Genomic DNA, 14351 nt, shown 5'->3' with positions numbered 1-14351 from the left:
CTGTAACCAACTGAGCTATCCGGCCTCCCTTTGATCTAATTTTGAGAAGCAAACCGGTGTTGGGCATAGTTATTCTATCTATACATTGAATTTGCAGTAAGACATTTTGTCAGAGAGTTTAATGCACCATGTTATGTAAATCTATATGACTTGTAAGTTTCTCTACAAATACCGAGCTTTTACTGAAACACTTTTCTGTAAGGGAGTATCCCTGGCTACATACAGTTTAAACATGGTAGAATTCTTTATTTTGGTACATTTTTGCTTAATCTTCCATTAATTAATTGTTCTTTATATTATAGGCATATAGTTGGAAAGAGAGGGGACACTAAGAAGAAACTGGAAGTGGAGACCAAAACTTCTATTAGTATTCCTAAGCCTGGACAAGAAGGAGAAATTGGTGAGGCGCAGTATATAAGTTGTTTTTGCAATCACTTTTGCATGTATATGGAATAATGTAACCCAACTGAGGTCTGTAGTGACTATATTCCTTATGGGATTTTGTAGCTATTGTACTTTTTATGATACGTGAATATCAGTCTCCCAGGTGATGAAAGATACCTGGGCCTTCATTTTATGCTTTACCATGCACTGATGGGATAAAGCTTCCAGATTTCATTGTGTACCAGGAGGTTTCTTATATGCTTTAGTGGTGGAGTTAGTGAATTGTTTCAAGTTAGAATTAGAAAAAACCATTAAGATCTGCGAATTTGAAATAAAGTTCAGCCCTTTCCCTAACCATTCTACTCTTTTTACCGGAAGGAAATTATAAGAATAATGATTACAATAACCTGATTCAAATTACTGCTCAGGTGAGGGAAAATAGTTTGGCAATACAAATCAAATCAGAAAGTGACTGTACCTAGTCCCCCCTTATCTGGGGAGTGGGGGGAATATGTTCCAAGATCCCAAGTGGATTCCTGACACCACGAATAGTACCAAATCCTATATATACTGGTTTTTCTTATACATACATACTTATCGTAGTTTAATTTATAAATTAGGCACAGTAAGAGATTAAGGACAATAGCTAATAATAAAACAGAACAATTATAACAATATACTGTAATAAAATTTGTGAATGTGAAAGAAATAAAGAAAGTGACTGTACCAGGCATCAGTGTGAACCAAACGCACCGGCTTGCATTGTAAAGTGGCTTTGAGTGAGGGGCACTGTAGGGACAAAATTTTTAAAACATCCTAAAACTATAGGACTTTTTAAAAGTCAAATATGTGCATTAATCCATTTTCCATAAATACCCATAGATTATATTAAGGTTTAGGAGAAAAGAGTTACAAGCGCTCTTCTTTTGTGCTATGTAAGAATAATCACTGTGACAGACAAGTAGCAGGTGACTTCAGAGCAGTGCTGCTCAAAAGAACTTTCTGTAGTGACAGGTATGTTCCATGTCTGCACTGTCCAGTACAGGAACCACTCGCCACATGTGTCTGTGAGTACTTGAAATATGTCTAGTGTGTCTGAGGAATTGAATTTTTAATTCTATTTAATTCTAATTCATTTCACTTTTAGTTTAACTAGCTGCATCTGAGTTCCTGTACTGGACAACGCCTTTCTTTTATCTTTAAAGTTCAAATTACAAATATTGAAATAATTTTATAATTGCATCTAAGCTTATTTCTCTAGTTTTTTTCTGATTATAAAATTAATACATGCTTTCAAAAAAACGGAGGCTTACAGAAATTATATATAAGGTATAAAGGGAAGTCTCTTGTAACATGAACCCCAGACATAATCAACGGTTGAATATGTTCCCCGTTTTTTTCTACCCATATAGTAATATATACGAGTAATAATTTTCATAACATGGTATAAATGTGGAGCCTTTAGCCATTTTAAGATACTGAATCCTTCCAAAATTTATCCAGAAAAGGGTAGGTGGGTTGTAAAGATTCGATTTTGATTTAGAATGCACAGATATTTCAGTGTGAAAAACGAGTGTGTCTAATTGTTTAAGAATTTAGTGGAACTAATTTAATTGAAAAACAAGGTTAAACTGGCTTGTTGATCTTGTAGGGAAGTATAGGATATGGGAAAAAAACAAATTGGTTAGAATAAATTGAGGTGTGATGTGAAATCAAGACTGCATTTGCTATCTTTTGGTGTGGTATTTGCTGTCACTTATTCATTTTCATTTCCTCAATTAGAGAAACTAGAGAAGGAAATGATCTAGAAGATTTTAATTTGTCCTCTGGACAAGGATCTGTTTCTAGTCTGTTTTGAAGTCTCACGCAATGGGATATCCTAAGGAGCTTTAAAATGATATTGTCATTGTAATTAGAGAATTGGGTTTTTTTAAAAAAAAGTTTAACTTCAATACCTTCAATTGTTTTCTTCCTCTATATCCTAAGTTTTAGTCCTTAAATTTAGTCATGTATATTCTGGTCTTCAGATATTTATAGTTGTAGAATATTTCTAACCTCATTGCATTTACAATTTAGTCATTATTTGATCAACTTTGAATCTTTTCTGGAAATCAGTCTGTCTGAGCACCGTTTTTTTCTGTTTGTTTGTTTGTTTGCGGGGGGGTGGGAATATTTTTTATTGGAGAATATCTCCAGGGCCCATCAGCTCCAAGTCATTGTCATTCAATCCAGTTGTGGAGGGCGCAGCTCAGCTCCAAGTCTAGTTGCCGTTTTCAATCTTTAGTTGCAGGGGACACAGCCCACCATCCCATGGTGTTGAGAGCTCGCGCTCTAACTAACTGAGCTGTCTGGCCGCCCCCTGAGCACCTTTCAAGTACCCTTTTCAGTTTACTGTGTTACAAAAATAAAAATGTCTTATTTGTCTTATTTTCTATCAAACCACCTTCTTAATGAAAAAGAACGCATTTAGCATTTTGTGCCAAACTTTTATAGAAATAAAACATAAACTTGAGTTTTAAGCTTCCCTCTTCTCCACCCCTTTCCTTTGAGTTTCTCACCATATTTTTGATCTCGGACAGCGATAATTATAATTTCTACTTTCCTATCATTTTTCCCAGTTTACCTTTGAACCCTTCTTATCAGTATTTCTCTAGCACCATATTTGAGTACCTGCTATGCATACTTGCCTTCACTGGGCATTTGAGTCTTTTGGACTTTCAAAGTATTCTGTCTGATAATACAAGTAATGTCATTAGAAAACACTGTAGGTCTACTTCTTACAAATTTAGTTTTTACTTAGGTCAATTTTTTACTTATGCAGACAGTTATCAGGCTTCTGTTATTCCATTCATTCATAATTTACTTCTCTTCCTAGCAATTTCCATGTTGTTTCTCTACAACAAAATGGTTATGACACTTTCATTCTCATTAAGAAACAGAAAGGTTGTTCTTATAGAAAATTTCAAGTGCTTTAATGGAAAGTACTAGGACAAATAAATGGAATTATTTAATTTCTGCAGTTGCCTAGGAGACACTAACTTTGTGGTCTCTAAAGTACATAGCACATTTTGCTATTATTATCGTTAATACTTCAATATGTTTATCATATTCAGAAGTCTGTCCTTAACTCTAATAAATCGTCTGTTGAAATGCCAGTTTTGTTCATTGTTCATGTCTTCTGCACCTTTCCTTAGTTTCTGTTTTGAACCAAACCCTGCCAATTCTGGAACCTAGAGGTTTAATCTCCGCTTAAACAGAGATTATATAATCCCTAAATGGTTTTCTTTGTAGACAGTGGTCTATGTTCTTATGGCTTTTTCCCCCTCTTTTCATTTATATATGTGTGAAGATATAGCCCAGATCAAAGAAGGCCAAGTTATACCAAAACATGGAAATTTGGTATCTGTACATATAATATAGAGTTGATAAACATTTTTACTTTAGCTTTCTATTTTCATATGTATAGGAATAGACTCTCCTTTGCTTTTTTATTGTAGTGAATCACTAATAATTTTTGCCACAGTATTTTTTTAATTGAGGTAAAATTCACATAACAAAATTGAATCTTTTGCTCTTAATTTTTTTACTGTATGAATTTCTATGTGATGTATTGTTCTTACTATTTTTATTGTAGTTAGAGACACAACATAAAATTTACCATTTTGGCCATTTTAAAGTATTGAATTCAGTGGCATTTAGTACATTTAGAATGATGTGTAACCATTACTACTGTCTAGTTCTAGAACGTTTTTATCACCCCGAAAGGAAACCCCATACCCATTAAGCAGTCACTCCTGATTTCTTCCTATCTCCAGTCCTTGGCTACCACTAATCTGCTTTTTGTCTCTATGAATTTGCCTGTTCTGGATATTTCCTGTAAATGGAAGCATACAATATGTGGTCTTTATTGTCTGGATAATGTTTTCAAGATTCATCCATATTTTTACATGTATCAGTGCTTTGTTCCTTTTTTTTTTTTTTTGTCTGCTGAATAATATCCCATTGTATGGAAATACCACATTTTGTTTATCCATTTATCAGCTGGTGGACATTTGTATTGTTTCCACCTTTTGGAATGTGAGTAGAGCTGCCATGAACATTTATGTCCAAGGTTGTTGTTTTTTTGAACACCTGATTTTACTTCTTTTGGGTTTCTATCTAGGAGTGGAATTGCTGGGTCATATGGTAATTCTCTTTTTAACTTTTTAAGGAACTGCCGAACATTTTCATAGAAGCTGTATCATTTTACATTCCCACCAACAAGGTGTGAGGGTTTACTTTATAGCTTTTGAACTCATTTTTCTACTTCATCAGCTCGGCTTAAAGATATTCTGTTTTTAGACCTCGTTCTGCTTAGATTGAATTCATTAGTAACTTTCTTACCCTTGGTGTTGTCCCCTGTTCAGAATTATATATACATTCAGACTTCTTTAACTCCCCACAGATGACAATATTGAAAGGTCACCTATCTTACAAGCAAGCATCTGATGGTCCTTGAGCATGTTAACCCCCTTTTTTTTTTTGCTTGCAGTAATCAGTGGCCAGCATCGAAGTGGGGTCATTTCAGCCAGAACTCGGATTGATGTTCTTTTGCTCACTTTTAGAAGAAAGCAGCCCTTCACTCACTTCCTTGCCTTTTTCCTCAATGAAGTTGAAGTTCAGGAACGATTCCTTAAATTCCAGGAGGAAGTACTGGAAAAGTGCTCCATGGTAAGCAGCAAACAAAACAAAACAAAACAAAACAAAACAAAAAAAGAAGAAAATTAAGAGTACAAAAATGGTTCATAGTTCAGGCAGTAGATACAAATCTCTTCTCCCACCAAAAAACCTATTTCTGATAGTTTCATTTAATTCTGAACTGAAAAAAAAAAGTAGAGACATATCAGCACCATAAGTCTCTATATATTACTGAAATATATTTAAAAATTTTAAGACACAAAAGAATCATCCTAATATGCACACTATTCTGCACTTTGAGGGTGGCAATCTTAATGAGATGTTCTTATCTGTAGATCTTCTGCCTCTGGCAGTTATGGCTGATTTGGGGTTAGTAACAAAAAGACAAATTTGCATATAGAACTGTCATATTTAGGTACCAGTGAAATGCTTATGACTAGGCTAATAGCAGATAATCTAGAGTAGAAAACAAGTTTTAAAACTCCTTTTGGGTATAAGTTTAGGTGATGTAAATATTTATTGATTTTTTGAAAAATTTATGAAAGTAATATACATTTATGATAGAAAATTTAGAAAAAGAATAAAAAGCCTCCTATAGTTTCACCACTGAGAGAGAATACTGTGGCATATTTGTGTGTATGTACACACACATACATTTAGAAAATAAAATGTGTGTTGTATGTGGTTTTATATCCTGTTTTCTTTGAAATTTAGCACTATACCGTAATTGTTTTGTCATTGAACAAAAATCTAAATCTTTTACCTTTGCTTTGGAGAACAGGAAGGAAATTATAGCAGTGATAGCTAAAATAACATAATTTGATGTCAATAATTGCTCACATGACTTGATTTTTAATGGCTGCTTACTGTTGTGTTATATGGGTGTGTAATTATTTAATCTTTATTTCTATTTTTTCATTATTGTAAATATGTTATGAGTATTCTTCTGCCTACATTTTTCTGCACTAGTCTAGTTAGTTTCTTACTTAGTAAATTTCTAGAAGTGGGAAAAGAGTATGTGTATGTTGGAGTTTTTTGGTATGTCTATCCAAATTACCTTCAGGAAATGTTATAGCACTTTATGCTCCTACTATAGTTTGCTTAAGGTTTCTTTTTCCGCCCTTGCCAGTACTGGCTGGGTCTTGTCATTCTTTTAAGTTTTTGGGTTTTTTTGTAATTTAATTGATAAAACGTATTAGCTCATTGCTTTACTGTTCATTTATTTGATTATTGGTGAGATAAAACTTTTTCATATGTTTAACTCTTCTTCATGTCTTGGTCCATTTTTCTCTGAGTGTTCACTTTTTAATTTATTTGTAAGAGCTTCATATATATTAAGAAGATCAGTATTACTTCATAGTTATATTTAACTTTTTAATGTATTTTGATATATGGTAAGAGGTAAGAGTAATTTCTTTTAACCCCTGTTTGGTTAACCAGTTATCCTCAGAAGAATTAAAAATGTTTTATTTTACCTTAAAAATTATCATACGGTAAAATGGACTTCTTTGCATGTACATTTCTATGTATTTCAACACATTTATATTTGTGTAGCCACCTACCACAGTTAAGGTACAGAATAGTTCTACCACCCTCCAAAATGCCCTTATCTGTCCCTTTATAGTTGCCTCTTCCCCACCCCAAACACTGATAATCACTGATCTTGTCTTGGTTACTATAGTTTTGTCTGCCTGCGAATGTCACATAAATGGAACCATACAGTATGTAACTTTTTGAGACTGGCTGTTTTCACTCAGCATAGTGCCTTTGAGATTCATCCAAGTGGTTGTGTTTATCAGTAGTTTGTTGGATGCACACAGTCTGTTTATCTGTACACCTGCTGGAGGACATTTAGGTTGTTTCCAGTTTTTTGAAATATGAGTAGAACTGCTACAAACATTTGTGTACAGATTTTTATGTAAACATAATTTTCATTTCTTTAAAGTAAATATTCAAGAGTGGGATTGCTGGGTATATATGGTAGATGTATGTTGAACTTTATAAGAAACTGCCAAACTGTTTTTCAGAATGCCTCTGCTGTTTTGCATTCCCACCAGTAACATAAGAGAGTTCTAATTGCTCTGCATTGTCGTCAGCATTTGGTGGTGTTGGCATTTGATTTTATTGTTATTTACACCCATTTTAATAGGTGTGTCATGATATCTTATTGTGGTTTTAATTTGCATGTCTCTGATGGCTAATGATGTTGAATATCTTTTTATGTCCTTTTTTTACCATGTATTCTCTTAGGTGAGGTGTCCACATCTTTTACCCATTTTAAAATTGTTTTCTTACTGTTGAGTTTTGAGAGCTCTTTCATAATATATATATTATGAAATATATATATTCATAAACACTATATATATATATATATATATATATATATATATATATACACACACACACACACACACACACACACACACTCACACATATTCTGGATACAAGTCTGTAAGGCTATATTCTGGATACAAATCCTTTAAGGCTATGTGATTTCCAAATATTTTCTCCCAGGCTGCAGCTTGTCTTTCATTCCCTTATTAGTGTCTTTTTTAGAGAAAATTTTTAAATTTTGATGAAGTCCAATTTATTAATTTTGATGTCATATCTTTGAACTCTGCCTAACTCTAAGTCACAAAGGTTTTCTCTTAGAATTTTTAGAGTTTTGCTTTTTTATGTTTAGATCTATGAAACAGTTAATTATTTGTAGTAGGTGTGAATAGGTCTAGGTTCATTTTTTTGCATATGGATGTCCGTGCTATGTTTTCTCAATCTTGTAGTAAAGAGAGGAATAAAAAGCATGTGGGATAAAACAGAACAGTGGGTAGTATCTTTGGTTCTGGAAACGATGGACTTAGGTTTGATTCTGGGTTCCTCGATGTGTAGATTTGGGAAAGTGAACCTCTTCAGATCTTTACAGCTTGCTTTGGAGAGTTACAGGAAGGATTAAATGAGATAACGTAAGTACTCGGCATGGCACTCCATATGTAATAAACATTTCATAAATGTTAGAGGCTACTCACTCCTGCTATTTTCATGCCTGGTTAGGTTAAAGTTATTCGTATTACTTGGAGTATTAAGAGCAAATGAGGGCTGCCTTTGACAGTTGTGGGCCAGGTCAGTGAAAATGTTTTGGGTGAAAATTTACAAGATCCTTCCTTCCTCCTCTTCTTTTTTTCCTTTTCCCTTCCTTTCTCCTATGCTGTCTTGCCCATATTGCTCAAGCTGGGTCTTAGGTGTTAAAATATGGTGAGATGTAGATATGCAGATATAGAAGTACTAGAATCCAAGTATTTTTGTGGGGCTAGGGGATGAAAATTGGTAAAATTGATTTTTTAAGAAGGAGGCTATTAATGTTGAGTCGGTTCAGACTGGGCAAATATGAGTAGACAGAATAGAATTGTGTAACACATTTTGAAGTGACTAACTTGGCATTTACGGGCTTGAACAAGGGTACATCTATAAGTCAAATACTATATGTAAAGTTAGTAAACTATCAGAATATTATTAAGTATCAGTAGTAAACCATCAGAATTTTTTTTTTCCTCTTAACATTTAATAGCAAGATGATTTCATTCTCAGTGGAAGTGGAGGGTACAGTAGGAGAAGACCAGGAATACTGAAGTTTCAATATAGGCTGGTAAATTTGGGGGAGTGTTGCTGGTAAGTTTCAAAATTATTTTACTTTGTAAATACCAATTTATTGAAGCTAGTAATTATAATTATTTATTTTTTGTAATGTTACAGATACCTGATATGCGACAAGCAGATTGTAATAGATTAGCCTTTTTTCCTTTTCATGTATGTGTGTGTGTGTGCGTGTGTATGCCCCCTTACTTTCCTTTTGGCTCCTGACTTGGGCTGACAGGGAACAAATATTGGAATAATTACTTTCTCTTGGCCGGATTGAGACTGGCCACTATTAATGTCGTGCTGGCCTTAATCAGTCCAAAGTACTTCCTTCCTGCTTCCAGGGAGACTCCATACTGACATTGCCTTCTTCCTGCTTTTAAATCAGGTCCTGATAACAGTAGGGAAATAAGCATAGCATAAAAGTGTAAATAAGTAAGGGGCTTATTAGATGGAAGACATTTTTAGTGAGTTTCATTCTGGTGTAAGAAGGACAGGCAGATTGCTGGAAAAGCCTGTAGGCATTTTCCGGTGGTACTCTGCATGTATTACCCCACCTTAGGTGAGTTCCCATCTAGTAGCTTTGAAGAACATATACCTGTTATTGAGATAGCATATGTTTCCTGAAAGGCTGTGGCATTCAGGCTTGTTTTAGTTCCTCAGAAACTCATTTGACATTTCTGGTAGTTTCTTCATCTCTAAAATAGGAATGGTCTCAACATTCTCTTACTTATAGGGGAAAGATGACAGACACCTCTTGGTATAAAGTTGGCTCATAAATTTTTTCAACTTACATATGTATTTTATATATATATATATTTATTAAAATTGTTATACACATTGTTTCTAACTACCTTTTTGATTTAATATGTTCCATGTCAATACATATAAATCTAATCACTGTTTTTAATTGCTGTGAAATATTCTGTGAATGACTGTACCCTAACTTTTAACCAATGCCTTATTGATGGAACATTAAAGGAAATTATTTCTGTTGTTATTCATTATAATGTGTAATGAACATTTTTGTACATGAATCTTTATGTCCTTGGCTGATGTTTTCTTTGGGATACATTTTGGGGTAAATTCTTAGAATACATTGTTTAAGGGAATGTGAACTTTAAATTTTTGATAGTTTTTTTCCATTCTGTTTTAAAAAATCAACTTTATTGAGTTGTAATTTACATACAATGCAATGCACCTGTTAAGAGTACACTTTAATTAGTTTTGACAAAAATATACAGTCGTGTAACAACCATCACAAACAAGATACAGACATTTCCATCTCCCCCAAAAGTTCTCTCGTACCTCTTTGCTATCTCTGGGCAAATACTTAGGAGCATAATTGTTGGACCAAATGCAGATGTATGTTTAGTTTTATAGGGAAACTGTTAAGCCTTTTCCTAGAGAGGCTGTGCCTTTTCTACCACAAATGATGATATAAGAGTTTAGCTTGTTCCACATTCTTGCCAGCGTTTGGTGGTGTCTGTCGTATTTTGATCTTGGCAATTCTGGTAGGCATGCTGTGGTATCTCGTAGTTCCCCCTTATGCACAGGGGATACCTTCCAAGACCCCCCTTGGATGCCTGAGACTGTGGATAATACCGAAACCTATGTATACTATGTGTTTTCCTATACGCACATCCACTTTGCAGCTTCTCTTTGGTATATCTCAGTTGCCATTATTAAGTAAAATAAGAGTTCCATGAACATAAGCACTGCGGTTCTGTATCAGTTGATCTGATAACCGAGATGGCTACTCAGTGCCTAATGGATGCGTAGCGTGTATAGTGTGGACACACTGGACAAAGGGATGGTTCATGACCTAGGTGGGACAGAGCTGGACAGCGTGAGATCTCATCACGCTACTATGTGGAGAGAAAATGGGACATTTCCTACCATTTTGAGTGCAGCTTTCTTTTGGTGAGGCATTTGCTTTGTTGTAGCTTCTTAACTGGTTTCTAGAATTCTCCCGAAGCTACTTTGGTCTATGTGGTGTTGTTTATTTGGTGTTTCTGTGGGGGAGTGAGAGCCTGGATCTTCTTAGTCTGTCATCATGCTGATATTGCTTTGAGTTTGGATAAATTTCAGGCATTATTTCCTCAAATATCTTTTCTCTCCCCTTTTTCCTTCTCCTTCTGGAACTCTAATTACACAGTAGATCAGTTGATACTGGTACACAGGTTACTGAAGCTCTGTTCATTTATTTTCCAGACTTAGTTTTTTCTCCCTGCTTCAGTTTGGATAGTTTCTGTAGCTGTGTCTTCAAATTCACTGATTTTTTTTTTTTAAAGTTACTAATCTGTCGTTAATCCCATCCAATGGAATTTTCATTTTTGCTCTTACCTGATATCTCTTAAAGTTCTATTTGTTTTTTTTTATATCATCCTTTTCTTTCAATGTCTACATGTTTTCTTTAAAATAGTTGTGCTTATTTATAATAGTTTTTTTTAAAGCCACTGTCTGCTAATTCCATTGGCATGGCAGCATTCTAGATCTGTTTCTATTGGCCAATTTTTTACCTGCTTATGGGTCACATTTTTTGCTGCTTGCATGTCTGGTAATTTTTTATTTAATAGTGAACACTGTTGAGAGCAAATTTTGTTTTTTTCTCTACAGAGAGTCTTAAACTTTGTTCTCGAAGATAGTTATTTGTGTATCAGCATAATCATTCCAAAGCTTGTTTTTAAAGCCTTTTAAGAACAGATCTAGAGTATTCTTTACTCTAGGGCTAATTTAGCCTCACTATTAAGGTGTGTCCTTCCTGGAATCTCTGTTCAATTCTCTGTGTATTCAAGAGTGGTCTCTCCACTCTGGCTGGTGGGAACTTGAGTGTTTCCTTGCTGTTTGAGCTTTGGGTATTGTTTGGCTTACAGCTCCCAGTAGCTGTTCTTTATCAGGTCTTGTGGGTTTCACCCTATACACGTGCAGATTGTTGTTCAGCCAAAGTCTCAGAGACCCTTATGCAGATTTCTGGAGCCCCCACTTTTTTTCATAGCTTCCTCCTCTTCAGTGCTTGGCCCTGCAAATTTTATTTGCCTTGGCATTCCTGAATTCCACTTTTTCTCACCTCAACTCATAGGGATCACTGGCCTCTTGTTGGGTTCCCCACTCTGTGCCACTGTCTGGAAGTTGTCTGTTCAGAAAGCTAGCATGAGACTCTGTTTCTCCTCTCTTAGGGATCACAGTCCAGCACCATCTGTTAGCCAATGTCTGAAAACACTTGTTTTATATATTTTATCTAGTCTTCTAGTTATTGATGGCAGGAGGGAAAGTCCTAATAGGAGTTAATTCTTCATGGACAAAAGGAGACATTCTCATACATTTTTTAATTGATATATAATTTATATAACATAAAATTCACATTTTAAAGTACACTGTTAATGGTTTTCCATATACATGTATTCACTGCATTTGTAACCATAGCCAATATCTAATTCTAAAATATTTCCATCAGCCTCAAAAGAACCCCCATATACTCATTAAACTGTCACTCCCCATTGCCCCCTTCCTTCTACCTGACAAGCACTAATTTAATTTCTGTCTCTATGGATTTGTCTATTCTGAATATTTCATATAAATGGAATCATAGAATATGTGATCTTTTGTGTCTGGTATCTTTCACTTACAATGTATTCTAGGTTTATCCATGTTTTATCATGTTAACACTACTTTATTTCTTTTTATGGCCCAGTAGTATTCCATTGTATTGGTATGCCACATTTTGTTTATTCATTCAAAATGATGAACATTCGGGTTGTTTCCACTTTTGGGCTATTATGAATAATGCTGCTATTCATACTTTTCTTTCTTCTAATAATTTGTAATACCGTAAACAGGGAGGAGTTTACCACTATTTTACTCAGTCAGCATCGAGTGACATATAAAATAGCAAATGATTATTGAGCACTTGCGTTGTGCTTGACAGTGTGCTGAGTGCTTACTGCGTTTATTTTGTTTAATCTTCAATCCGTCTGTATGAGGCAGATACTGCTATTCCATTTTAATGATGTCAGAATGGAAGTTCAGAGAGGGTGACCTGCCCAGGGTACCTTCTGGGTCGAGTGAATGATAGAGTTATGTAGGACCTAGTAACTGCTCTATTTTATACAATCCAGTGGAACAAATATATGAAATTAGTCCCGGATATCACTGTGGGAAATATTGGTATGCCACATTTTGTTTATTCATTCAAAATAAACAAATTTTGTTTATTCATTCAAAATAAGCAAATTTTGAATTTTGAATTTTGTTCGAATGGAAAAAATCCTGTTTAAATTGAAGATATTTTGATGATTGCTTGTCTGTTAACCAATTGCACCAGACTTTCAGTAAGTGTTTTCATTGGGACCAGCCTTGACTAGAATTGGGTAGTAATTTGCACAGTATTTGCAGATTTAAAAAAGCAACAGAGCCTTCCTAGTTGTGCTTGGGTTTTCAGCTCCAAATCATATCTTATTCCCTAATTGTTAAAAAAAGATATCATATGGATCAGATGTCCTTCAAGGACTTTTGTTCAAGAGCTATCCATCTTCAGTCCTGAATCAGGACTCGAAGAGGTGAGACTCTTTATCTTCTAAAAAATATTTCATCGATGATTAATTTTTTGTTTTCTTTCTTTTGTTTGAGAAGGTGACTTTATCTAATTTGATAGCTTATGTCAAATATATCAAGTCCTTTGGGATCTTTGGGGTGAAATACTATTGAAATATGAGTTTATTAGTTTACCTTTGCACCCTAGCCTATTAATTTTATATTGCTGATGGTAAATTACCTCCATTTTGCAGCTTAAAACAACACCCATTTATCATCTCACAGTACTATATGGATCGGAAGGCTTGGTGAGCTCAACCAGCTTTTCTCCCAGGTATCAACTGGGTTCTCTTAGCTGAAATCAAGGTGTTGGCCAGACTGGTCTCTTATTAGGAGGCCCTGGGGACGAATCCACTTTCAAGTCCATTTAGATTGTTGGCAGAATTCATTTCCTTATGGCTATAGCTCTAGCCCCCATTTCCTTGACATGTGGCCCCTCTAGCTTCTGTTAAACCCTTCTTGGCGCTTCGAATCTCTGACGTCTGTCACCAGCCAAAGAAAACTCTGCTTTTTAAAGAGCTCATGTGTATGTGTCAGGCTCACTGGGTAATGTCCCTATGGTAAGGTGGACTGTGCCATCTAACATAGTGTCATCACAGTAGTGGTGTCCTATCAGTCACAGGTTCCACCCACAATCAAAGGAGAGGGGATTACACAAGGGTGAGGGGCATTAGAATGCCGTCTACCAACCATAGCTATTCCATTCTTAGACATTGTTGTGAAGTAACACTTTTGATACAACAGACAGCTTTTCTCCCAGGTATCATCCTGTTCTTCCCTCACTCTTCTTTTTAAACTTCTCTTTTCTTCCTTGAAAATAGTTGGCTTCTTTTCTCTATTTGGTAGCATGTTCGTTCTTGACCTCACCCTTGACTCCCAAGGAAACTGTGAATTTACCTTTTAGAATAGCGTTTCCTAAATCGCCTTCCTTTGTGCTGATTGATGATACAGGAAATGTTGTTTAACTACAGACATCATTGCCGTCATCCCTGTGCTTCAGCTCCCCAGGCCTGAGTATTTAATGTAGGATTTAGCTGCTCACAGACATCGGCAAGGTGTTTTCCACC

The 14351-nt window shown here is 35.1% G+C and overlaps 1 protein-coding gene across 3 annotated transcripts in view; it reads left to right on the top strand.

Annotated features, from left to right (window-relative positions):
* Positions 1-14351, top strand: part of ASCC1 (activating signal cointegrator 1 complex subunit 1) — a 91004-nt gene that overhangs the window by 6806 nt on the left and 69847 nt on the right. For all 3 annotated transcript variants that reach the window (XM_088792053.1, XM_088792052.1, XM_088792051.1), the window contains exons 4-5: positions 303-400; positions 4916-5094. In XM_088792053.1, coding sequence (XP_088648179.1) covers positions 303-400; positions 4916-5094 — 277 coding nt within the window. The remainder of the gene's footprint in view (positions 1-302; positions 401-4915; positions 5095-14351) is intronic.

Source organism: Rhinolophus sinicus, chromosome 15 (assembly GCF_057876585.1).
Source record: "Rhinolophus sinicus isolate RSI-liver-muscle chromosome 15, RSI-T2T, whole genome shotgun sequence".
Classification (NCBI taxonomy): domain Eukaryota; kingdom Metazoa; phylum Chordata; class Mammalia; order Chiroptera; family Rhinolophidae; genus Rhinolophus; species Rhinolophus sinicus.
This window is presented reverse-complemented; position numbering and strand designations above follow the sequence as displayed.